General features: G+C 35.2%; 4 protein-coding genes across 6 annotated transcripts in view; 2 read left to right on the forward strand and 2 right to left on the reverse strand.

Moving 5' to 3' along the window:
• Positions 1-6,374: 6,374 nt before the first annotated feature.
• On the reverse strand, positions 6,375-8,973 carry LOC116001066 (protein GRAVITROPIC IN THE LIGHT 1-like). The gene is made up of 2 exons (XM_031241167.1): positions 8,894-8,973; positions 6,375-8,541 (listed from the first exon to the last, which is right to left on the reverse strand). The coding sequence occupies exon 2, from the start codon at positions 8,525-8,527 to the stop codon at positions 7,244-7,246; it is 1,284 nt and encodes a 427-aa protein (XP_031097027.1). The 5' UTR covers positions 8,528-8,541; positions 8,894-8,973; the 3' UTR covers positions 6,375-7,243.
• A 3,700-nt stretch (positions 8,974-12,673) lies between these two features.
• On the reverse strand, positions 12,674-16,305 carry LOC116033169 (protein transport protein Sec61 subunit alpha-like). Its single transcript, XM_031275930.1, has 7 exons — positions 16,175-16,305; positions 14,823-15,186; positions 14,426-14,653; positions 13,985-14,339; positions 13,780-13,904; positions 13,507-13,642; positions 12,674-13,339 (listed from the first exon to the last, which is right to left on the reverse strand). Exons 2-7 carry the CDS (start codon positions 15,164-15,166, stop codon positions 13,100-13,102), a joined length of 1,428 nt encoding a protein of 475 aa, XP_031131790.1. The 5' UTR covers positions 15,167-15,186; positions 16,175-16,305; the 3' UTR covers positions 12,674-13,099.
• Positions 16,306-17,588: 1,283 nt separating this feature from the next.
• On the forward strand, positions 17,589-21,366 carry LOC116001973. 3 transcript variants are annotated; one of them, XM_031241968.1, is made up of 8 exons: positions 17,589-17,733; positions 17,895-17,989; positions 18,163-18,234; positions 18,460-18,627; positions 18,999-19,169; positions 19,275-19,484; positions 19,930-20,018; positions 20,243-21,354. In XM_031241968.1, the coding sequence occupies exons 2-8, from the start codon at positions 17,905-17,907 to the stop codon at positions 20,900-20,902; spliced, it is 1,455 nt and encodes a 484-aa protein (XP_031097828.1). In that variant the 5' UTR covers positions 17,589-17,733; positions 17,895-17,904; the 3' UTR covers positions 20,903-21,354. The 3 variants fall into 3 exon arrangements, with proteins under 3 accessions (XP_031097828.1, XP_031097837.1, XP_031097821.1); XM_031241977.1 differs by having other exon boundaries at positions 17,652-17,989; positions 20,243-20,847; positions 20,989-21,366; XM_031241961.1 differs by having other exon boundaries at positions 17,653-17,989.
• Positions 21,367-24,801: 3,435 nt separating this feature from the next.
• LOC115999069 (ubiquitin domain-containing protein 1-like) overlaps positions 24,802-26,151 on the forward strand; it is a 3,581-nt gene continuing 2,231 nt past the window's right edge. Inside the window, exons 1-3 of the mRNA XM_031238820.1 lie at positions 24,802-25,032; positions 25,322-25,444; positions 25,927-26,046. Coding sequence (XP_031094680.1) covers positions 24,996-25,032; positions 25,322-25,444; positions 25,927-26,046 — 280 coding nt within the window. The 5' untranslated portion in view covers positions 24,802-24,995. The remainder of the gene's footprint in view (positions 25,033-25,321; positions 25,445-25,926; positions 26,047-26,151) is intronic.

The following is a 26,151-nucleotide window of genomic DNA, read 5'->3' on the forward strand; positions in this document are numbered from 1 at the left end:
TATATATATATATATATATATATATATATATATATATATATATATATATATATATATATATATATATATATATATATATATATATATATATATATATATATATATATATTTATTTATTTATTTATTTATATTATGCAGCACATATCATCATATCATATCTTGCTAGCTCCAAACCTACCTATACTGACCCGACAATTATTTTCAATCTTAAATGATTATTAGTAAGATCCATGTCTTACTCGGATTATCAAATAGTGAAACCTTATTCCACTAAGCACCAATGAGTAGAGTACAAGTGGAGAAAACGAAGTTACAAAAGTGTTACAATAATTACATGAGAGGGGGTGGGTTCGAGTCTTAATAAAGGCGATATTGGCCCTTTGTGCTCCATTTGGTTGAGGAAGTAGCTATGAACAGATATTACATTGTAACAAAAAAAAACTTGTGATACACATCTTGTACATAAATCAGCTTCTAGGAATAATCCATTTATACGTACTACATCTTCAAAGCTTCAAACATCATGTTTCATTCTTAGCATTCACCACACACTAGTTTGATGATTATGCCCAATCGAATGTCAAATAAATTCACAAGTTTTTATTAAATCACGCCATTATATTATTCAATCTATAGAGAGAATAAAGTTATTAAGCTAGTGTAAAAAGAATTTTAGAGAGACTTTTCAAGATCAAATCTTCGAGATTGTTAACGATGCTATTGAGAAAGAATTACATTTTTATATGGTTAAATAACACGTACTCCAATATGTCAAAGCGTCACCAATCAATTCAAATCACTTTGAACTAGGATATCCCACGGTTCGGTTCCGGTCCAGTTCCGATTCGGAACCGCCGGTTCACGGTTCCAAGATTACCGGAATCGGAACCTAATTTGAGCGGTTCCTCTCCGGTTCCGGAACCGACGGTTTTAACCGGACTTCTTTTTTTTTTCTTTTTTTTTTTTAATGTTACTCCATAATTATATATAATATCTAATATATAATATATACGTAGTAATATATACTATCTATTATATATAATACATAATATGTAATATTATAATATATGATATATATATATATATATATATATATATATATATATATATATATATATAAAATCACGGTTTCAAACCAAAACCGGAGGTTTCGGTTTGTTAAAATAAGAAATCGGAACCGGAATCGTACGGTTTGGTTGAAATAGTAGACGGTTCGGTTCAAACCGAACTGTGGTCATCCTTACTTGGAATTGTTTAAAATTTCTTTCGATAGAAACTTTTTGTCAACTATTTTGATGTGTTATTGTTGACATAAATCACATAGATATATATATGGTTGAAATGTTGAAGTATATGTAGAAAATCCTGTCGTAGCATTGTAAATTAAATTAAGAGAATTTCCCATAGTTATAGTTTTTACTTTTTAGGAGTGTTTGTAGGTGTGATGGGGAAAGAGAAGATGAGAGGAAAGAGAGAAAAGAGAAAAAAATACAAAAACAAAATCTGAAAAATAATATATATATATATATATTTTTTAAAAAGCCAAGGTTTACGCGCTCAATGCACGCGCGGCGCGAGATTTGCACCTCACGCAAAGTAGCATGGCTTTATTTCTTTCTTGGTGGGGCCCACAGATCTAACAAAAACATTGGTCCTTTTGCAAAGACCTCACTTATTATCTCTCATCTCCCTATCTTCTCCACATAAGCTTTGATTCTTCAAAAAGTACCATTAGGGATGCCCTAATACAAAATTGAATACTCCCATACTACAACTAAGCCTATTTTAATTTGCCAAAAAATTATATAAACCCATACGTGGCTAAGATCATATCAGAATTAAATATATTAATACATTTACAATTAGCGTATAAATATTAAATTCCCAATAATCATTGAAAGTTCGTTTTTGAGTTAAGTCCCAGGCCACCTAATCATTATATACACAAAAAATGAAATATGTACTCTCAGAGTATAACTCCTGTACGTGTATAAATTTTATAATGAATGAATAAAAACAGTGTCTCACTCTAGACACTTTAGTATTTAAATGTAAAATATGTAGCAGAAAGTGAGCCTACCCAAGGATCAAACCATTGACCTTTGTTTAAGAATAAATGAGTTCCTTCCACTCCACCACACCCTCCAGGTTATGTGGCCGGGGATATTAAGAAATCCATAAAGGAATTGAAAACTTTGCGTGTACACCATTGACCATACCATTGTTACGTTGGTTCACTGCAGATGATATATAACATTTAACCGTTCACTGCAGATGATATGTAACATTTAACCGTTCACTGCAGATGATATATAACATTTAACCAAATTCTTTAATTAGAGCTATGTAGCACAACAGTATCCAACATGCATTCCGCATTCGATCAGTGCATGGAGTTCCACAGATCTAAATTAAACAATAATTTATCTATACATACATATATACTTAATTAATTAGTTTGTCATATCTTTCATTATATTATAATTGAATTGCTTTCTGCCAACATTTTCTTCTTATAAATACATGCTTACCTCCCTTCATCTTTCTCCCCATTCTAAGCTCCATTCAATTCCCCCCTTTCTAGCAATCAATTACATCTCTCTCTCTCTATCTATCTATATATCCATATAATGTCTCGGTTTATTATGCTTTCGCTTGTTTTAAGCATGTTATTAGCCCATTATGCATTGGCGTTGGATTCAAGAATGTTATTGAGGTCACCAGAGGGAAAGAAGATGGATGGTAGATTAATTTTAAGTGCCCTCCCCAAAGGCGTAATTGTCCCGCCTTCTGGTCCGAGTCAGGGGACTTCGGATTCTCCGCCTCCCCCGGGCAACAACGGAAACACTAATTATTCAAGCGACCACGGCAACAAAGACTCCCAATCTCCGACTAATTAAAGAACTACACCATGAAGAAATACTATGATGATGAGTATACATATTTTTAAAAAATAATAATCTATAGATGCATGTTACTAGGTATTTATACCATGTATTGCATTGATGTTTATGTTGCCATAATAAAATCATCGAATAAATTTTATAAATTACAAAGTATCAACTTTCATTGTTTTTTAATTTTGTGATGAGAAAAACTATTGTGACCTTGGTCACTAAAGGGCCACAAGGAGGTAAAGTAATCTATGCTTTCCATAGATTACTGTCTTACACAAAGAAGACCAATAGGCCACTAACTTGTAACCTTGTTGTTATCAAATCAACAGTCCAATCAACTTGACTAGAGTTGTCTCATCAACTTTAATTTTATTTTATTCCTTACTCCAATTGATCATTGATTTTTAGGGATGATCTGTCTAATTTTTATTTTTATTTTTTGCCTTTATTCTTTTGTTTTGGACAAATTAATATTAGATTATATGACAAATACATATATTTTTAAGAGGATATGGTGGGTGTGCCCCATTACAGAGATGTGTTGTTCGTGAGCTAGAGCTGCAGTGGGGTTGTTATGCCGTGGACCCAGGTCCACCTTGCAAGGTGGACCTGGATCTACATTCACATACACTATACTCTACATTCACATACGCTATACTCTACATTCACACTTTGTAAACTCCACATTTACACATTACAAGATTATATGTTTATTAACTATATTACCACTGTTATGCATTCACACATTCAAAACTCTATATTCACAGGTCATATACTCCATATCCACAACTTGAGAACTCCACATTCACACATTACAGGGCTACAAGTTGTTAGAACTTCTTAACTCTATTACAGATTCACACATGCATAACTCTACATTCACGATTTCTATACTCCATATTCACAATTTGAAACCTCCACATTCACACATTTCTAGGCAACTCTACATTCACACAATCATAATCTACATTCACGATTTCTATACTCTACATTCACACTTTGAAACCTCTACATTCACGATTTCTATACTCTACATTCACACTTTGAAACCTCTACATTCACGATTTTTATACTCTACATTCACACTTTGAAACCTCTACATTCACACATTTTTGGACAACTCTATATTCAGCAATATGTTTACTAATTTAAAAAAAAAAAAAAAAAGACACAAAAACGACGTAGTTTTGGACTCAGGTCCACCTTGCAAGGTGGACCTGGGTCCACAGCATAATTTGCCGCTGCAGTGGGGTTGCCCCTCTTTTTGATTTTTTTAAATACAATTTTCAATTGGATAACAATATTAACATATATATAGCTAAATGTGACATAGGTTTCTATATATCCCCTATACGGAATACGGGGCTTCATTATTTTGTTTTCATTTAATTTGTTTTGTTATATGTTGTTACTCGTCACTCCTTTATGACTCATGAAATTTCATTGATTTTTATATTTGCGTGTTAATTTTTATATCTTGGTGGTTTAATCTTCATTGTTTCAACTTCATGAATATATTGAAAATTAATTGAATCAAATCAGTTCATGAATCAAATCAAAGCCACCTAAATTGAAATAGAAAAAATTTGTGAACTAAAATTTTAAACTGAATTGTTTTTTTAAAAATTATACAAAATTATTTAATTTATATCAAGTCAATTTCACATACATTATATCGGATTTCAAATCATTGCCACATAAAAATGATAGCACACGTGAGAACCTAGTCAGAATTAAATTAACAATAACATGCTAAGTGGGTAAGTAGAGGCTTAATTGCATTTGTTGGCAGTTTAAGAGGTTTGGATAGTTTTTTTTTTTTGATTTTTTTTATTTCTTTTTTTTTATTTCTTTTTTTTACTTAGAGAACTCAATTTGACCATTTAGTTGACTTAGGTGATTAATTTGACAAATTTTTGAAATATTTAGACTACACTTGATTGGTTATGCGAACAACCTAAACTGACTATTTGCTTGCAATTCAAAGTATTAATTAAAGAGAGTAGAATGACCCAAATTATAACATGACCCGTGCCTAGATAATTTTTTCCTCATTGTCTAGTATAGAGCACTTATCTTGTCCTAAAAGGTTGTATCCCCAATTCTCAAGGCTCACCAGTCGGCAGCCACCCCACCTTAGTCGGCCGACATACATAACATTGATAGCTTATCTTAGTTATGTAGACGCACAAATAGACTAATCCTCAATTTTTCAGCTTAGCTTCCAACAAAAAGCTAGTCACAAAGCTTCATCGATATGATCATATTGTACGTAGCCCACCTTCCAACAACCATTAAATCTGGACATGTGATGGTTACGATTAGGTTTCAGTTCTTTTCTGGGCATTGGTTCTCACCTGAGCGCTTGATGTTTATTAGCTTGATGGTTATTAGCTTGATGTTTATTAGTTTGATAAATTGATGTTTACTAGTTTGATGTTTAGTTTGATAAATTGTGTTATTAGTTCGATGAATTAGTGTTTATTAATTTGATGGTTATTAGCTTGATATTTATTAGTTCATTTTGAATGTAAAATTGCTGCAGAGGTTATGAAAGTTGATGTGAAGTGTAAATTGTAAAACTGCACAGGTTTTGGTTGAAAATCATAAAATAATATATATATATATATATATATATATATATATATATAGGGGCGCGCTCAAGTGCGAACCATCGCCCAAGAAGGAAATGAGAACGCTTCGTAGCCATACACGTGTCTAGATCAACGAATCAGATGTAATTTAAAAAAAAAAAATCACTCAGTAGCATTTTCGAAAATAACTCAAACTTTGGTGCAAATAATTGTGTTATAAGTGCATCTAGTTTTACTTACAAGTGCACCTATTTTTCACTTACAAGTGCAATAATTTACCTTATTAACATTCATGCAATTAGGCGCACCTAGTTATAATGTTAGGTGCAACTACATCTGGACACTTGAGCGGCTGCGAAGCGTTCTTAGTTCTCTCCTGAATGCAATCATATATATATATATATATATATATATATATATATATATATATATATATATATATATACACACACACACACACACAACGTCGGTTCTTAGCCGACGTCGTAGGATATTTTAATTTAAAAAAATATATATACAACGTCGGTTCAATACCCGGCATTGTTTTGTTAATATACTACGTCTAGAAGAACGACGTCGAAAGAAAACCGACGTTAAAAATATTTTTTTTTAAAAAAAATCAACATTAAAAATCTTATTTGTAGTAGTGATAATTTACTAACTAAAGGTATATTATATATTAACTACATGTACATAATAAATTAATTATTTAATACATAATATGTTAATTATAATAAGTATATAATTTATTTAGAAAAGGTCCACACGATCTTACTCCACAAGTCCACAACATAACAATTAACACTCGTTCCTCGAAGAAGCAAAGCAAGCAAAGACGACAGATCAGATGACAGATAAAACTAAACAACTCAATGAATATTGATTTAGACATGAAGAAGATACAAGTTTATTCAAAGGAATCATATAATACACAATATAATATACAGCTAATCAGAATCCCACCAACCACTTGTCTAATATCAACAAAATTTAAGAATGATTCAGGAAAACACAATGCAAAAGATTCATATATAGGATATTTCCACACAATAATCCACGCGCTTTCCCTCTCAAAAAACACAAAGACCCAAAGCACCATTGCCCCAATTTTCCCACTCAACAAAAAGAATCATTTACGAAAGCCAATGGCGTCCAGATCACCCCTTTGGCCCTTTCCAAAAGGCCCCCCTTATCTCCTACTTTTTTGTTGGTATATCTAAGCCGAAAATTCACCTCTTAATCCAAAATTTTAAAGGACTAAACAAGTACTACTCCATCACAAGATTATTTTAGATATTGTCGTTAGATATATTCATTTGAAGCTTTTCGATCGGTTGATATGAACTTAAACAAGATATGAGTATTTGGTAAATAGCTTTTAGCTGATTGTGTTAGTCGATTTAACTAGTTAATAGTATTAGCTGATTCTATAAAGATATTTGGTAAATTAACTATTAGTTGTTTGTTTTGATCAACTTTTTGAATTTTAGTGTTTTGGAGCAATAAGTTATTATAAAAAACTAATTAATCAAACACTAATATTAGGTATTTAACCTAATAATAATCAAATTAGTTAAAATTGACTGATAAGTTAACTATGTTAAGCAAACAATGAATATTGTCGTTGGATATACTCATTTCAGTCATTTGGTGCTTTTTGGTTGATACGAACTAACTTAAACAAGTGTTGCTTAATCACAAGATTTTAAGGTCAACTTGATGCCGTTTGATAGAAAATAGAGGGCTAAAATATCAGCATAGGAATACTAGACATTGAATAACAGTGGTACCTAGTCTGAAGCCGGGAACCACCGTGAAAGCAACTCTGGGCTGCGTTTCCGGCGAGCCGTCCCACGACAAGAGCGGCTCGTCGTTGGCGTTGTCCATGTAAACGTCGGAGAATGGGGCCCCCTTGCTGACTTGGAAGATCGAAGCCTCGGGGTTGAAAGAAAACGCCAAACAATGCAACAACCACACGCGTTTCGCCATTTCCGCGAAACAACAGAAGAACCGCGTCTCCGGGAACTCCCCAGATTTCACCATTTTCCGATGACCACAGTCGCCGCCGAACAGCGATTCTTCCATGCCGGGATGAACCAGCCGCCGGTATTTCTTGCCGCAAAACCTCGCGAACGTCGATTTCGGTTTCCGGGCCAAGTAATCCGCCGCCGCCTTCACGGCGTTGAGTTCCGTGAATCTGTCCATCAGTAGCCTCTGTCTTTTCTCCGAATCTTTCAACGCCTCGCCGGAGATACTGAAATTCGGGCGGTTGAAACCGTCGAACATCTCCCGACAAACATAATATTCGAACGCGAAACATCGGCGGTTTTTTGCTTTCACGGAATCCGGTTGGATTGAACTGGCCGCCGCGTCCAAATCCCACCCTGCGGATTCCATCTCCCAACACATCTGCCGGACAAAACTCCGGATTGAGCTCACTGTCTGCCGGAAAAATTTAATAAAATGACTATAATTCAACGTTGAGAGTCGTAGGTTGTCGGGTTCAGAGGTGGAATTCAATCTCTTCTCCAGCAATTTGTTCTCTTTATCCGCCTCCTCTAATTTCTCCTTCAAGAACATAATCTCCGACCCCTTCAACTTAACCTGGGAATCCATCTTCTTCACCATGGATTCATACGTTTTAACAACGCACTTCTTCTCCTTAATTTCAGCCAACAACAGAGTAATCCCAGGATCCCCCCGATCCCAACCAATCTGTTTCTTGGAGAAACACTGTTTTAGCTCCGACAAAAGCTTCAACTCCGACACCACCATCTGATCGGCCGCATGAATCAGTTCCGGGTCGTACGGAGAGTGGGCAAACTGCAACTCCGCATACGCCGCTTTAACGGCAGACAGGCTGGCAAAAACCTTGGCAACAAAAGCTTCAACCGCCATTTTCTCATCCTCACTTGTCTTCACTAAATCACCATCATTCTTCACCTTGGGTTTCCGAATGCGCGGGAAAACCTTGCCAAGAATCCCACCCCATCTGCTCTTGCTTGGCGTAACCGCCGCGCAGTCAACAGAATCCATCTGATCTTAATTTTCTGCACCAAAAATGTAACAAAAATGAATGAAGAACAAGAAGAAGAAGGAAAAGCAGGAGGCTTTATTCTGGGATGGAGGCCATCAATGGAAGGGCATATGGAATTTGTTTTTAATTTGTTGTATCCAATTTGAGGGAGCTGAGGGATTCAAAAAGTAAGTAAGATGAGAGAAAAAAGAGTGAAGCGAAGAAATCTAATCTAATCTAATGTAATCCCAAGGCCAAGCTCAAAGAACGGTCTAAAGTTGAATGGCGTTAATGATGTTCCACAACACATTGCTAATATTAATATTATCTTGTACAAAGCAAAAGATATGTATGCAACAGAGAAGCAAACAAAGCGTGTAAATTACCTGCGCAAAGGAGGGGAGAGAATATCCGGTTTCCGAAGCTGCCGACCTAATCAAATATTCTTAGTCAATAGCTACCAATTACCACGAAATTTGATCTAAATTTATTAGTATTTATTATAAATATAAAAAGGAATTTAAAATACTCATAACCCACCATTAAATGACGCTCATACTCACTGTTGATTCAAGAATCAATTCACCTAGACAATTTAACAAACAGCTGGGATACAACATGAGAGTTTTTTTTTTTTTTTTTTTTCGAATAAGCTACCACTCTACAACAAAAGTTATGATCAAAGGTCAAGAGTTCAATCATTGGCTTTGAGTTTGTACAACATTAAATCTCCAACTCAATTGTCTCACCCAATAGAAATGAGGTATTTATAATTCAGCCGAGAGAATTAATCTGTTCGATTGTGGAAACTCCCTCTTTTGTACTGTGTAGGCCCACTTGGCTAAGAGCATCCCATCAATGTTTTTTTCATGATTTTTCTATAATGTGGAAGAGAGAAATGATGATATAGAAAATAGAGGAAAAAGGGGAGAGAGAGAAAATAATTTACAGTCAATGTGAGTTTTTTTAGGGCTCGGAAGAGAGAGAAAAAGGGAAAAAGTTGGGTGCATGCGCGTGTCCCTTACAACAAGAGCGTGTATTGCACATGCTTCTGAGCGCGTAATTACTCTTTTTAAATTTTTTTTTGGACAAGACTATTTTCTTCTTCTTTTTTTCATTCTTCTCTTCTCTCGTCTCTCCCTTAATGGCACATCAAAAACCGCGAGATGTGGAGAGCAGATGGAGATGCTCTAAGAGAACTACTTCAAAACTTCTCTGTTCCACTAGTAAAATTGAACAGTCTACTCCATAATCTCTCCCACGAAAAAAAAAAAAACAGTGCCACTTTCGGTAATAGTTGACTCGAAAATTGAACGACAAAATCAAATGTGATACAAATTACATAGTCATGAACCTAATTATAAAATTTTAATAATCAAGAATCAAATGTGTTTCAAGGGACCAAAAGTGAAAATTTATTATTTTATTTTTAAATTGTAATTTTTGGAAGAATTAAATTCTTTCCGTATAGCTTTTTAATATGCAAGTCTAAATTTCAAAAGGAGTTAAATCACAATTTAATAATATTAATGAAAGTTTGACTAATCAATTGCAAATTTGCAATTTGATGAGTATCATACATTCATTCTATTTTATTCCACATTGTCCTTTTTAGTACTATTTTTTGTCAAGCTAACTTTATTTTCTTTATATATTTTTAAATAATTTCTATTTCTTTTTTAATTTGGATAAACTTTTAGGCCACGTTTGGTTCAAGTTATATAAGATAACTAATGTTATATTTGTTTGGGAATATAAGATTTTCATGTTTGGTTCAAGTTATGCAATTTACCTTCGGAAATGTAACATAACTTCCACATAAGGTTTATAGCTATTGCAATGGAATGTGAGATCGGATACCCTTCCCTTTTTTAGGTATTCTCACATTCCATTGTCTTATTGCTAATTTTGTCATTTTAATTTATTGTCTTAGTTAATTAATTTTAATTACTTCTATTTTTTTTTACCATTATCTTACTTATTTATTTTAATTTTAAATTTATTAAAGTACATAAAAATAGGTTAACAATATTCAAGTAAAAATGATCATCATACTATAAAAAATAACTCTTCAATCGAACAGATTTATATTGCATACATCAGTTTTAAACCAAACACAGGAATCTAATATTTCCAATAATCTAACATTCCCGGTAATATAACATCACGTGAACCAAACGCCCCTTAATGTAATGTTATTCACTAATATTAAAATCAATTATACAAAAAATTAAAGTGTAAATAATTTAAATTAATATTTATAATACCGAACACATAAAATGTTATAAATCATATGTACTTTACTCTTTGTAATAATATAAGTAAGTTACTATTGTTGGAGAAGGTAAATCGCGAGTTGCCAATCTAGTACAATCTAGGGAACCCCTATCACTGGATTGGTGACTTCATGTCAAGTGGTTTACTTCTTGAGCTAGTAATGGAGCATTCATTTCGCTTCATTTTTTCATCCCGTAGCATCCATCCTTGATATTACTAAGCTAAAGGAGCCTACTAAATTTAAAAAGTTGAATAGTCAAAATATTTTTTATGAAAAAAAAAATTCCAACATCAGGCCAGCAAAAAAAATATACAGAGACAAATGGAAGGGAGCCTAGCATGATTCATTCAAGTATTATCCCTTATTGAGTTTTTAAGTTTTTAATTTTTGTGTTTGGAATTAATGAAATTTAGTTCGTAACTATTGAAAATGTTCCACTTTAATTTTCCGTTTTAAGATTAAAATTGGGTAATTAACATGATTTTCTAACGGGGTAGTTAAGTGAAGTTCTTTTGGTCTAGTGGAACCAACATTTTAATCTTGGACAGGGGTAAAATTGTAGACCAACATTTTTTAGTTCCAGGGGTCTAATATTATTGGCTCTTATAATAATTGTAGATGAAGATAATTATTAAAAATATGGATGTTCACCAATAGTGACTATCAAATATGTTTTCACAGAATTGTTAAAAGGCTCATTTTCCTTTCAAACTTTTCCCTCCTGGTTTTCATACATTACTACATTAGATGTCAATGAATTAACTAATACATTACAGAAAATACAAGAAAGGTTTATAGCATTGTTGTCGTTAAAAATGATACTCAATCCTTCAATTTTATCCCACTTAAAGCAACCACATCAATTGAGAATTTTATTTGGTTTTTGTTATATGTAGGAAAGAGATGGAGGGGGAGAGATGAAAGCAAGGGAAAAAAACGCTAACCATCAAGAAGGAAAAACAAAATTTGTGCCAAATTATTTTTCCCATTTCATTTGAAAGCTTGGGACCCACAAAAAATTAATTTGCAGAAATAAAAACTCTATAAAACACATTTCTTCCATTAGTCAAAAAAACAAAAACCACTGATGTAGTCGCTTTTATGGTTAAACAAAAACGTTTTAAAGTAATTCCCTTTAGCCAAGTGGACCAGTCAAATACCAAAGAGGATCACAACTTTTGTTGTCCCTGCTTGGGGAAAACAAATTTGGTGAGAAAGTAGGGCCGTTAACGAACTGAACATAAACGAACGAAGACTGTTCGTGTTCGTTTGTTAAGGATTTTGGAGTGTTCGTGTTCGTTTGTTAAGGTTTTTGAAAATCCTGTTTGTGTTCGTTTGTTAAGCGTTCGTTAGTGTTCGTTAACGTTTGCGAACACATTCACGAACGTGTTTGTTAACATTAATGAACACGTTCACAAACGTGTTCACAAACATGTTCATTTACGTTCATGAACACGTTTGTGAACACTTAATAACCAAACACCTGCACATGTTTATGAACACAATTTGTTCGTGAAAAAGTAATAATCTACGTTCGCAAACATTATTAAACGAACACTAAACGAGCTTGTTCGCGAACACTATTAAACGAACACAAACTAGCTTGTTCACGAACAATACTAAACAAACACAAACGAGCTTGTTCGCGAACACTTAACAAACGAGCTTACCACTGTTCAGACTCTGCTCGTTTATTAACCAAGCTCTAAATTTTGTTTGTTAATGTTCGTTTACCTTAATAAACGAACACTTACCGAGCTCAAACACGAGTAGTTTGTCGAAAGCTCTGTTCGCTAACAGGCCTATGAGAGACCAAGAAAAGCAACACCAAGAACACAAAGCAATGGGTATCAGGGTATGCACTCTCATATGAATAGTATCTACTATCTGGCAATAAGGTAACAACATTATAGCTCAAAAAATCCACATTCTCATCGTATTATATCACCCATAAATTACTAGTTCTCTATTTCATGCAACTAAACAACAGAAATTACTGTGTAGATTATAAAAAGAACTTCAGTTGGGTAGGCTAATCTAGTAAAGCATTAAAAAAAATTCTACTTCTAATTCAATTCATAAGGGGGCTTTGGAAACCTTAATCACCATTGCCAGAAGGTCAGCAGCTGCAAAATTCAATCTCTCATCTTGATACACAAATCCAACAAACAAATGGGGCAGAGTTTCCTAGTCAGAAGCTAACACTGAGCTATCAAATATTCCTGAACTTGATATCTCTATGGTGGTTTGGGCAAAACCTAAATTTTGCAGCACATAAACGATAACAGGCTCAAGGGCAACTGCAAACTGGAGTTTAGAATCCGAAGAAACCCAGCTCACTGGCTCTTTCCTTCTCGAAGGTCTCAAAATACTGGTATATGATTGTGACAGCCAACAGAATCCCTGTCCCAGAACCAATTGCACCCATGAAATCTGCCAATACTGTCAGTGCACCGATGCACATACCACCAAAAGCCGCTGCAGTAGGTATATAACGGTTCAGTTCCTTGTACAGATTTGATTCCCTGTGCCCTGGCATCACCATTTGTTGTTCCTGAAAATCATGCAGGGGCAATCTATATTAGGGAGATGAAGACATGAGTATACTGAATACACAAATACACTATCCATATTAAATACACAGATGCACTATCCATACATGTGACTGAACAGATTGACTGTTAAAATAAGAAAACAACACGGAATTCAAAATAATCATACCTTTAACTGTTTAGCCACATCCCGGGCTGATGATCCTGAAACTTCAATCCAGGTCTTTGAAAACAAAGCACAAGCTGACAGCATAAACACAATATAAAATAGAGCATGAAAAGGATTGGCTGCCATATCTGCCAAACTGCAAAAAAGAGTGCATGGTGAGTACCATGGGATACAATGAATTTTATATTCCATTGAGGTTCATGAAAACCATAAAAAGTTAAACTGACATATGGACCCTCAACAGAACAGTAAGACCAAGTAATCATCTGTTACCTTGATGGTGCTGTAATGTAATAAGCAAGACCACCAACAGGAACAGATTGGCCAGAATATTCAGATTCTTTCCATTTCCCCAACAGGTTCACGAGGAAATTTCCACTGTATTTCCTATACAGCAACTGTGAAGATGCAAATTCAATTAGATCATGTCATCTGAATCTTGAAGTCAATAAGAATCAGTGTGTCCTAGAGATAATACCTGTGAGATAAAGTAAAGATTCGATACAAGTGCAGACTGTAAAATGATTGGCATATTTGAAGTGTAAAATAGCTTAATTGGATATGACCCCTGTTGTCCACGGGCATTCTTTGACCTCACAGGCAAAACAACACGGAAGCCTTGGAAGTAGATAACAATGAGGAAGATCAATACTGTGGCAAGCAAGTTTGTTACATTTGGTAGGTTTTGCCGATAGAAAGCCTCTCGAAGTGCACGGACCTTATCTGTCCGCGTAATTAATAAATGGAACAAAGCTATAACAGCTCCTTCAAATTCAGCTCCACGTCCACTGTTGATTGTAGTTGGACTAAATGCCTTCCAAATGATTGTCTCACTATCAAAGAGAGAATTTTTTTTAATCGGATTAGTACCAAATATTCAAAGTGGTAAATCTGCAAAGCACATATCATAGCAGCTTACCAAATGTTGGTTGCAATGAAGAGTGAAATTCCAGACCCTAAACCATATCCTTTCTGAAGGAGTTCATCCAAGCAAATAACTATTATGCCAGCAAAGCAGAGTTGGATAATAATGAGAATTGCATTGCCTACACCAAGTTGGCTAACACTGCCATACATCCCAGAGAGAACATATGCGACAGCCTCCCCAATAGCTATTAGAATGCCTAATAACTTCTGTGCTCCATTTCTGTTACCAAAACAGGCAATGAGTATCATCATCAACAAATCAAAGGAACAACTTTGATAAGTCTGCCAGTCTGACTCAAGTAGGTATGTCAGCATTAATAAAGCTAGATAACAGGGCAAGACACTAATTTAATTTTGTTGAGCATCCAGAGTGTCACAATGGTACTTACAGAAGTGCACGATCCTCACGCACATTGTTGTCAACTTCAATAATCTTTGACCCAGCTAAGAGTTGCATAACAAGTCCAGAAGTCACAATGGGGGTGATTCCAAGCTCCATGACAGTACCCCTATTTGAAGCAAGAATAACACGCATCCAATAGAATGGATCTGCACCAGTTGTAGAGTGTATTCCATACAAAGGGAGCTGACTACATACAAGGAAAATGAAGAGAGAGATCACAGTATATATGACCTTCTCTCTAAATGGAATTTTCCTGTCAGCACTTTGAACTTCAGGCAGAAATGAAAGAAAAGGACGAACAAGATGGAGAACTCTAAATCCACCTCCCATCTTTCCTCTTACAGCTCAATCTGCATTCCGAAGAAAGGAATTAACTATCAGAAGGATCATAGTAAAAGATTATACATCAAAGTTGGATGTTGTAGTGCCAGATATTCAACACAGACCAAATATCACAGAACCAAACTAAAGTTGCTCCAAGAACAACAGTCCAAGTGTTCACACCAGAAACAACCAACAAATAAAAAAAATAAAAAAAAAATCTATTCCTTTAGAGAAAATTATAGAGTACAACTTTTAAGTTACAAAATTAAAATGCAACATTTAAAGATCCTATTTTTATAGAATAGACCAAAAAAAATAGATAAACAAAGAGACATTGTACACTGAAATCAGACCAGGAATTTGCATAAGGAAGCTCTGCTAATCTTAAAATGAATTGCTTTCTTTAGTTTACCCTGGTACCAATCTTCTATGTTAATGAATAAAATGAAGCCTAAAAGACATTAAATCAACAGAACCTTAACTACAAAAATTCCTCATATTATCTCAGCAACTAATCAATTATGTGGGTAAGTAATGCAATCTTCTGTTTTCGATCCATTATGCAACCCCCTTACAAGAATACGCATTAAACAACAAATAAAATTACACCAAAACAAGTAATACAACATAAATTCACTTTCTTATTCTCAAATTTTCGAAACATTAAAACACCAACAAGGTTAATTATCCGACGGTTATCCCAGCTATCAACTCTCTAATGCACAGAGTCTCAGAGAAGATCAATCATGTCGAGCTCAAGATCCATCAATGCATGCAAAATCGAATCATTATATCCGTAAACACGAAAAATAAATCCAATTAACCGCAAATCTAAAAATAATTAATCATCTAAATCAAAACCTAACGTCGATGCACATGTTGGATACACTAAATTGTTCAAAAATAAATAAATAAAGGCTTAAAAACAAAAAAACATCCAAAAGGTACATGCAAACAATAATAATTAAAAACATGGAGTAATATAGAACAAAGAAAATATACGAACTTGAATACCTGAGAACCGAAAGGCTCCGTAGGCTCTTCGCTTCCCTTGACGGACTTTAGATCCGATCCGTTTCTGCAGTGATGTTATAATGTGGACACGAGACGATGACGTTACATTCTGACCTCCATCCTATCATTTATAGCCACGTGTGCGCTTACACATTTAGACTGGTCATTTGTTGATAGTATCTAACATTGACTGCGTCCAAATCATTTTTATTTCTTTGATTTTTTTTTTGGCAAACATGGCAATTTCACGACTGGTCATTTGTTGTCTTTGTTGATAGTTTCTATAAGAGCATCTCCAAAGAAGTTTCTTTTCTCAAAATATTGTTTTGGTTCAGGATTCACATTATAATGGCGGACTTTTGGTTCATAATATAACGACTATACAAATCAACTAGCAATTCAATGGGCCTACGTAACCATTGGCAAGGTGAATTCTTATGCAAATTTACCTTTTAAAAATTCACAATTTGTATATTATGAACACACCATGTTAACATATATGTAATTGATTATCTTATTTTATACTTACAAATTCCTTTCAAATACTGTAGTCATGTCTAATATTAAAAATACACAATTTAATCTTTTTAAAATTTAGTACAATTGTTATGTGCTTTAACTTTTTTCTCTACTAAAGAGATAATTCACCCCCTTGTGTATGGAGTACAACCAGGTGTCACTAGACCACAAGGTCTTGACTCCAGGGAATTCATTAGCTATAATACACATAATCATTATATAGAATACACAGAAAATTTGTCTAGAATACAAAGAATGTTTGCCCATAATACACAGAATATTGATGCCCATAATACACAGAACTCATCCTCATAACATTCGAATGCACAAACACATCACAACTTGTGTTAATAACATGAATACACATAATATTTACACAAAATACACAGAACTCATCCTCCTAAACATTCAAATGCACAAACACATCACAACATGTGTTACTAACATGAAATCACAACATGTGTTACTAACATGAATACACATAACGGTTGTCTATAATACACAGAACGGTTGCCTAGAATACACAGAATGATTGCCTAGAATACACAGAATATTAACATAAATACAGAGACCGGCCGAAACGGGAAACGTGATTTCCAAAAAAAACGGACGATTAATTTACAATGCTCAAAACGACGTCGTTTAGGTACGTGGTGCACAGTATAATTTGCCTCTCACTGTTGGATGAATGCAGGTCGGTTCGCGGGCTTTCGACCGACTTGGAGAACCCTAATTTTTAGTAGTGTAGCCCAAATAGCAGTAATGCTGATCCGGACAAAGCCCGGCCCATGCTCACCGCCATAGGTAGTAAAAAAGTACATTTTGTTCTGACACCAGACCGGGGTCTCCCTTTACCGTCATTCCTCGAAAAATGCACTTTTATCTGTAATATTATTTCTAAAAAGAAAAAAATTTCTGGTGAAAAAATAGAACGAAAATATAAAAAGTTGAGAGAGAAAGTAGCTGTATGTTGTCTGTACTCTGAATGAGTGATGAACCAAGTTTCGATCGTCTAAACTCACCGCCATAAAAGCTTCATTGTAAGTTGTAGCAGCAGTGTCCGCTTGAGCTTCACCAACACTTGCCTTCACACGGACCACAAATCACTATGTAGATTCTGCATTTTGTGTATTGAATCCAATTTTCACTCTTTTTTTCTGATCTCTTTCTCTCTTTTCTTCTCGGTTTCTACTTTTCAAAGAGATAGAAGCATGAGGGTTTCACTTTTCCTGCTTGCCTTCTTCGCCCTCTTCACCCTTTGCCTTCAGTTTCAAGTCTTTGCTGCTGCCCCAGCTGGTAATCCCTCTCTCTCTCTCTCTCTCTAACTATATCTGTGTGTGCTATGCGTGAGTGTAATAAGTGTTATTTTCTTGCTTTGCTTATCAGCCATTGTGAGAATCGATTGGTTTGTTTGAGGTGTATGAAACTCTGAATACACTTATTAGCATGTAATATTATGTGTATTTCAGGGCCTCTGATAAAGCACTTGAGTTCTCTGCTCAAATGGACTAGTAGGCCTTCATCCAAGATTCCCCAATCAGGTAAAACCCATTTGGGAACTGTTGAAATTTTGTGATCTGGGTGTACTTGTAGTGTTTCAGTTTACATTATCAATGAAGAATTGTGTAGTTGTGGAGCTTGGAGTTCGATTTTTATAGGAAGGAAATTGAAATTTGGGGTAAACTGTTTATGGCATTTTTTGTTTAGATATGCACTGAAACATTAAATATGCTCTCTTTTTTCCCATTCCCTTTTTGGGTATACAGATGGAAATTTACTTCAATTTGAAGATGGGTACTTGGTTGAAACTGTTGTCGAAGGAAATGAACTGGGCATTGTGCCTTATAAGATCCGCGTCTCACAGGATGGTGAACTATTTGCTGTGGATGCTGTTAGTAGCAACATTGTTAAAATTACTCCTCCCTTGTCACGGTGTAAGCTTCTTGCTACCTTCCTTCTCTCCTTGTGCCATAATACTTTGCACACTATAGTGATCTCTTTTAAGTTTGGAAATTATACTCTTGATTGGAGATTCCATTAGCAATATTGTTTTCTTCTGAGTCTGGAAGTTGGACTATGAAAATGCCGTCTGTTAGTTGCTTGAAGGACACTGAAAGAGAATATGTTATGCCTTGTACTTTATTTGTCTACTCCATTTGGAATTTGGAAAATTCACACAATCTAAACTCTAGAGTCAAGACTCAGAAAATATACTAGTTTAATTACAGTATGTGTATCTGATGAAAGAAATAATTTATTAATGTTAACTTGTTTACTCATTTTAAAAATGCTGTGATTGATGCAGATTGTAGGGCAAGGTTGGTTGCTGGTTCATTTAAGGGTCATACAGGACATGTTGATGGAAAACCGAGCGATGCTCGTTTTAATAATCCAAGAGGAGTTACCATGGATGATAAAGGGAATGTATATGTCGCTGATATCTCAAATCTTGCCATAAGAAAGATAGGAGAAGCAGGTTTGCATGATTCATAAGAGCACATAGATTCCATGTGGAGTTTGGAAATTGTCACGGGCTCTTTTATGATGCAGTGTTGTCTTTCAAATTCAATATGGCTTGCAGGTGTAACAACAATTGCTGGAGGAAAGTCCAACATCCCTGGATATAGAGATGGGCCAAGTGAGGATGCACAGTTCTCAAACGATTTTGATGTGATCTACGTCCGACCAACATGTTCATTACTAATTGTTGATAGAGGAAATGCAGCGATTAGGCAAATTTCCCTTAGTCAAGAGGACTGTGATTACCAGTTCAGTTCTGTCTCAACCATAGGTGTGACTCCTCCCATAATTAACCCTTAATATTGCTGTCTGAACTGTTTGGTATAATGCAGCTTATCTTCCACAGTGTTATGTTAAAATGTTAAATGCTTAGTTCAATTATGTTGTCTCTCTCACATCTTCATATTCATGAATAAAAGTAATTACGGAGTACTTAACAATCATTATCTATTTATCTTAACTTTTAGTTTTGTACTCAAAGCATGGATATGTAACTGTTTGAGTGGTAGATCCGATGGATGGAAGCTGACCTGTCCAGTGTACTTGGTCCAAATATCAGTGTTGAATTGAAAAATTATTATGCTGGGATTCTATTTTTGTTATATGTAATATATCTGTTCATAATGGTGGTGAATGAATTGTTTGTTAACGGGCTCTATGTTGCTGCTTTGACCTTTTAATTTATGGTCTGGTCTAATCGATCTTATCCTTTGCAGATATTTTTATGGTCGTTGGTGCTGTATTGATAGGGTATGGTGTGTGCATACTTCAGCAGGGATTTGGTTCTAACCCTTTCTCAAATGTTGTATGTTATTCTAATCTATAATTCATCTTCAGTTCATTGATTGCTTAAGACAAATTGCAGTGAATATTTTCTGAAATTTATTTGAGTTGCTTGTGCTTTTGGCCTAAAAGTTCAAAGTATCTGCTTACCTTCTTTTGATCCTCCAAAAATCAAACAATTTACTGAATGGCTAGATATTTGCTCTGTGTTTATTGTGTGTCTTAGTCATCTCCATATCATTACAGCAAGGGGATGCGGAAGCTGAGCAAGATCAACAACTGATCAAGGAGAAGCCATCTCCCATTGTCGAAATTGATAAAGAGGATGAGCAGGCAGCTGGATGGCCGTCTTTTGGGCAGCTTGTATGGGATTTGTCCAAGCTTGCCGTTGAAGCTGTGGGTAGCATTTTTGCTCATCTCAATCCGCTACAATTCAGGATGAAGAGCACCAAAGGTAGTCTCACTCCGCTCAAAGATTCTCTCATCATGCCAGAAGATGAGGTTGACCGCATTCAGAAACAAAGAGCTACAGCTCATCTCCCCGAGACCAGGCAGGTTCACCCGCAAAATATTGGTGACAACATTTCTGAGGTCAAGCCCCTCAAACATAGATCTTCTAGCATGAAAGACCCATCATTGTTGACCAAGCACCGGTCTTCCAAGCGCCATGAATACGCAGAGTACTATGCATCAGGTGAGGTTCCTCCCTATACACAGGTGAGGTCGAAAAGCCAGAAGGAAAGGTCAAAACATCGCCGACCAGAGAAAAGCTCAGCACCAAATTTGGGAGGCACCACTGGGATGGAACAAAAACACATTGAAACAAAGGGCCACCACTTTGCAGATACAAGGTATGAGCATTATAATATCAGGAACAAGTATGGGGACCCTCATAGCTATCAGTAGACAACACGTTCGATCATGCACTATATGGCTTACATGTACCTGTTGCATAATTGCATTCCCTACTAACATTTTGTGTAACAAAGCAGAAACAGTAGGTATTAAATGGCTTACATGTACCTGGTTTGACATCCTCACATCACAAGCTTGCTAGACAACGGTTGATGAGGTCCTTGACAACATGTACCAACACTTAATCTAGGATTCAAATCTTTTATGAAACTAAGGTATGTGTGGTACTAAAGCTGTGAGTGTGACTGTGTGAGTAGATGTAATGGAACTGGAATGAATCTATTCTCTTTATTGTTGCTTGGTTAGTTATTACTGGTTGAGAGCCATATCTTATTACTTGGCCTCATGGTTTGTTTAGCTAATCAGTGTAAAAATGTATTTGAGTTTGATTTAGTACCAGGATTCCTACTGAGCTGCTTATAACTGTTATAAGTTTTCCAACCTTAGACTCAAAATCATTTTCCCATTTGAATGAATCATCTTCACAAAATAATACTAAGCCTGTCTTACCACACTTCAATCTTGAGTTTTCACAAATAGATAAACTTTTTTTTGGGTGATGAAGGAAACCTATCGCTTTTACCCTCTACTATGTAATAACTTGCAAATCACAGAGGAGAGGTAAATCTCACTAAGAAGAACATGTGCGGTGAGCTCAACCAAAATGGTTTTGGCAAGACCATCCGGGTATTAGAATTATGTAACCCACTCATCCACCCTAAGTTTGATTATTGCCGACACTCTCTTAGTCGAGTTCCCACACATGGGGCAAATTATGCTATGGAAAGGTGGACTCGGGTCCATATTCACAATTTTAGATTTCAATATACAAAATTAAATTACTCAATATTCATAATTTTTGAATTCTATATTCACAATTTTGTTATATAAATTTAAAAATTGTGTTATACTGTTGAATATAGAGTTAAGTAATCGTAAACATAGAGTTCTAAAATTGTGAATATGAACCTGGATCCTGGCTACACATGGTATAACCTAGATTGGATAACCAAGTCCATCTTACCACACTTCAATCTTGAGTTTCCACAAATAGATAAATTTTTTTAGGGGGTGAGAGAAACCTGCAGTCACTTCTCACTCTTGTGTAATGACCAATAAGCCCACACAAGAGAGGTAGACTGCACGAAGAAGACTATGGGCAGTAGACCCGACCGAGAGGGTGTTGCCAATAATTGAATTTGTGACCATTCAAATACAAGAATTATGTTCCACCCACTTGGTCACCTTTTTTTGGGCATAGATAAACTTTTTTTAACCCTTTTTTTTTGAATTTTGCTTTCAAATGGATTGGATAATCTTTTCTACTTAATTTGTTTGTTAATATATAAAAACCAAATAATCAGGTACATTGTGAATTGTGAATTGTGAAGAGGTTAATGTGGTTGTTAGAGGTTGACAAGTACTGTAGTAGAAATAAAAATTCCCCATGACAGCTGCTATATGATAGCCCAACTCACTAATCTTTCAATGCTCACAAGAAAGTGTAATTGACAGCTTATCTCAATTCTGTGTTTGAAGCCTTTCATTATTAATAGTGGAGATTTTCATTCACTCTGCTCTTGATATTTGTGGGTAGAAAGTAGAAACCCATACAACTTCCACAATCAAGAAGATTCATTTATTGATATCATCAGATTCATGTGTGATGTGAAAAGTTAACTTTCACATAATCCTCAACCATTGGGCAGAAGAGTTTCCCCATCATCTCCAATGATTATATGCTTCTTGTTGCTAAATAGGAGTCAAACATAAAATAAGAAATGTGTATTTTATTAATACTTTTTATTTTTATTATATACATAATATGTAATTTAATGTAGTATCATAATAAGCAAAATAAGGAATATATTATATTTAAATCTTACCCATCATCAAGTTAACAGTACAGTGCCCAAGCAAGTGGGAAAGACAGACAGTTTACATATGACTTTGCAACTTGCACTCTGTTTACAAATTATATGACAAAAGTTACTTTCAATGATAAAACTGTTTGTGGTGAATATGATTGATATACAACATAAATATCTCACGTATATGTCAAATATATTATACGGAGTAATTTCATATATTATGAAATGTATAGTTTTTAATGGTAAATTAAATTATTTGTGATGAAAAAGATTGGTATATACTCCATAACATTCAAGCATTGTTGGGAGAAATATTAGTGGGTCGTTTATCCCCAATTCGGTATTGGATTCACATGGCCAAGGCCGAGCTTAGATGGGTTAAGTATGAATGTATGATACACCTCATGGTTGGCCGACTTGATGATCTGGATGATCTGTCTGGGAGGATTGTCTAACAATTTGTGACGTTAACCATGTCTTGCTCTAGCGAATTCTTTGGACTACCTTTTAGTAATGGACACCTCATCCTCAGCGAGACACGTGGAGAGTGTGTATTGCGATAGTTGGGCACTAGGATCAAGGGGACTATATATAAATACCTCCAAGCATCAAGAGAAAAAGTTGGCGGGGGAGGAGAGTGAGACGACAATAGACAAAATACATGGTGATTACATGTTGAGATTATCGAGGTAAATTACACCAAAAAAAATCTTTTATATATATATATAATTTTTAAAGATACCCTAATATTCAATTTTAGAGCATGACTAACTAATGCAATGAGTATCTTGAATCATTGAAGATATAACTATTACTCAAACTAATTAATTATGACAATTTCTAAAGTACCATATGGTAATTAAAAAAATAAAAATAAAAAAACTCTATTAAGAACTGGGCTAAGTGTGTGTAAATTAGCCGAAGAAGACATAGTGGGCACCAAAACAATGGGGTGATGGAGACCGACCCCGTGGTTAACACAATCTTATGGAGTTGTCTAAGTCTAAATGTCTAATTGTGTAATGAAAAATTTAAATAGAGTTGCAATTGTATCATATAAGTTGTGTCTTATACTTAGTGTGATGATTAGTGTCTAAAGAATTGTATCACAATGTAATCTGAAGACATTAAGGTTGTACCTATAAATAAGGGTTTGCCTATTTATTTATTTAGCCTAGCTAAAAATAATAACATTATTATACAAAGTCCGGGCTAATTTAATTTTAAAAGAAAATCTATACCCTTGTAAGAGGTGATAAAATTGGAGACTTGGAGTACATTATCCCATGCTCCTTAGGGTGCTAAAATCTTCTATTTACACACTTGGACGGAGATGAATTTGTCATTTAACTACAACCAATAAGATCAAAGAATACATCTTGATATGATTAGTACATGTTGTTCCACCTCTATTATATTGTAGTATTAAGATTCTACAATGTTCATAGCTTGTCTAGGATAGACCTATTTCTATCTTTGAATTGAATTGATAAAAAACGTATCCTTAATGAGTCGTAGATTTAAGACCATTATATTTCCTATAACTCCAACCTTCCTTATCAATATTTTAAACATATATGCCTACATTGGCAGCTCAATTAATCACGATAGTGAAGTTTAAGAAGAAAGACTAGAGATCGAGTCTCACCGACGACAATGAGGGAGCAACCTCTCAAAATGAGAGAGTTTCTTGTGCGCAATAAGTAAAGATTTAGACAATGTATTCAGCTAAGCTTTTTGAAGAAAAAAATATTCTAAATATACACTACTTTATAATCCTTATTACATTTCCATTTATAATGGTAATAATTTTTAGAAAATTGTATAATTGTATAAAGGCAATATATCTGGAAATGTAAGTGGTTTATGGGTGTGCACATGCAATGACGTACCATCTCACGCGACCACAGCCCACAGCAACGCTATCATCACGAGCAAGAAACGTGACAGGCAACCACCTAAAGGCGCCTTTTTCCATTTTCCCCTCTTTAAAATTTTTCATAAAGCTCTACCACCAGGCACCAGACCAGTCCACCACCTCGTACGCTTCCTATTTTTGTCTTCCATACTTCATATATACTCATTCCTATAATCCTATCCTCCCTAATTTATCCAAAAACCACTCAGGGAAGTTTTTACATGAAGCACAGGATTTCACTTTACTATGCTATGATTTTTGGCTTTCCCTTGCATTAACGCACTGAAATACCACCATGGGTTGTACTGGCTCCTCACCAGCCAAGGCAGACGGTGAGCCGCTCCGCTCTGCTCTGCTCTTTCTGGATAATCTTCTCAACTGCAAACCATGTTTTTTTTTTGGTCCATTTTTATGGTGTTTTCAAGAATTAAACAAATGCTATTGTAGTTGAGTCAGACTTTTTCCCGAGTAAGATTCAAACTCTGCCAGCATGACTTGAGTCAAATCCAGATTAATTCAAAATATTGAATGTCTGCCATATGAAAACAATAAAGTTGTTATATTTGTGTTAGATTGGAAGTGTGTGATTGTGTGATATTGAATCATCTTGTGTGATCATAGGAACTGTTAAAAAGATAAGAAAGCCAAAGCCATGGAAGCATCCACAGCCAATAACCAAGAGTCAGCTGATGCAGTTGAGAGAAGAGTTTTGGGACACTGCCCCTCACTATGGTGGCAGGAAAGGTAGTTTTCTATTTCTGTCCTGCACTGCAACTCATATTTCTGTCACTGCATATTATTTAAGCTTAAAAGTCAACTTGTCAAGCCAACCCTAACCAAGTTAGTCAGGTAGTTGACTTGATAACTACAAAGGTACAAGTTCGACTCCCACTCGGAGCGACTTATTGTCATTCTTGGTTTGAGCCGATCAATTATAGACAAGTTATGCTAGTGTATGTCCTTGTGGTCCTTTACCGGCTAGGATAACAATGCATGGTTTACCCAATGCACACCCTTGGATAGTGACTGGCGGTTTTCCTAATCACCCAAAAAAAATCTCAACTTGTCAACTGGGAAAACTCTTCAGAGTAAAATTCATTCTGAAATTGTTTATTGAGAAGTATTGATGCTCAATAATTGGGGGAAAGACAGATGTTGCCATCCATAACTGCATTACATACCTGTTTTAGGACATAGGATTCTGACTAACATTTCACTTGTACTAGAAATCTGGGATGCCCTTCGCGCTGCTGCAGAAGCAGATCTAAACCTAGCTCAAGCAGTTGTGGACAGTGCTGGGGTCATTATCCAGAGTGCGGATTTGACTGTATGCTATGATGAGAGAGGTACTTGAATAAAAAGACATTGATTTGATCCTTCTAAGACCCAAATCTAGCTAGAATGTGCAAGATGAAGAGACCTCTTCTCCCCCCCCCCCCCCCCCCCCCCCC

This window comes from Ipomoea triloba, chromosome 1 (assembly GCF_003576645.1).
Source record: "Ipomoea triloba cultivar NCNSP0323 chromosome 1, ASM357664v1".
Taxonomy (NCBI): Eukaryota; Viridiplantae; Streptophyta; class Magnoliopsida; order Solanales; family Convolvulaceae; genus Ipomoea; species Ipomoea triloba.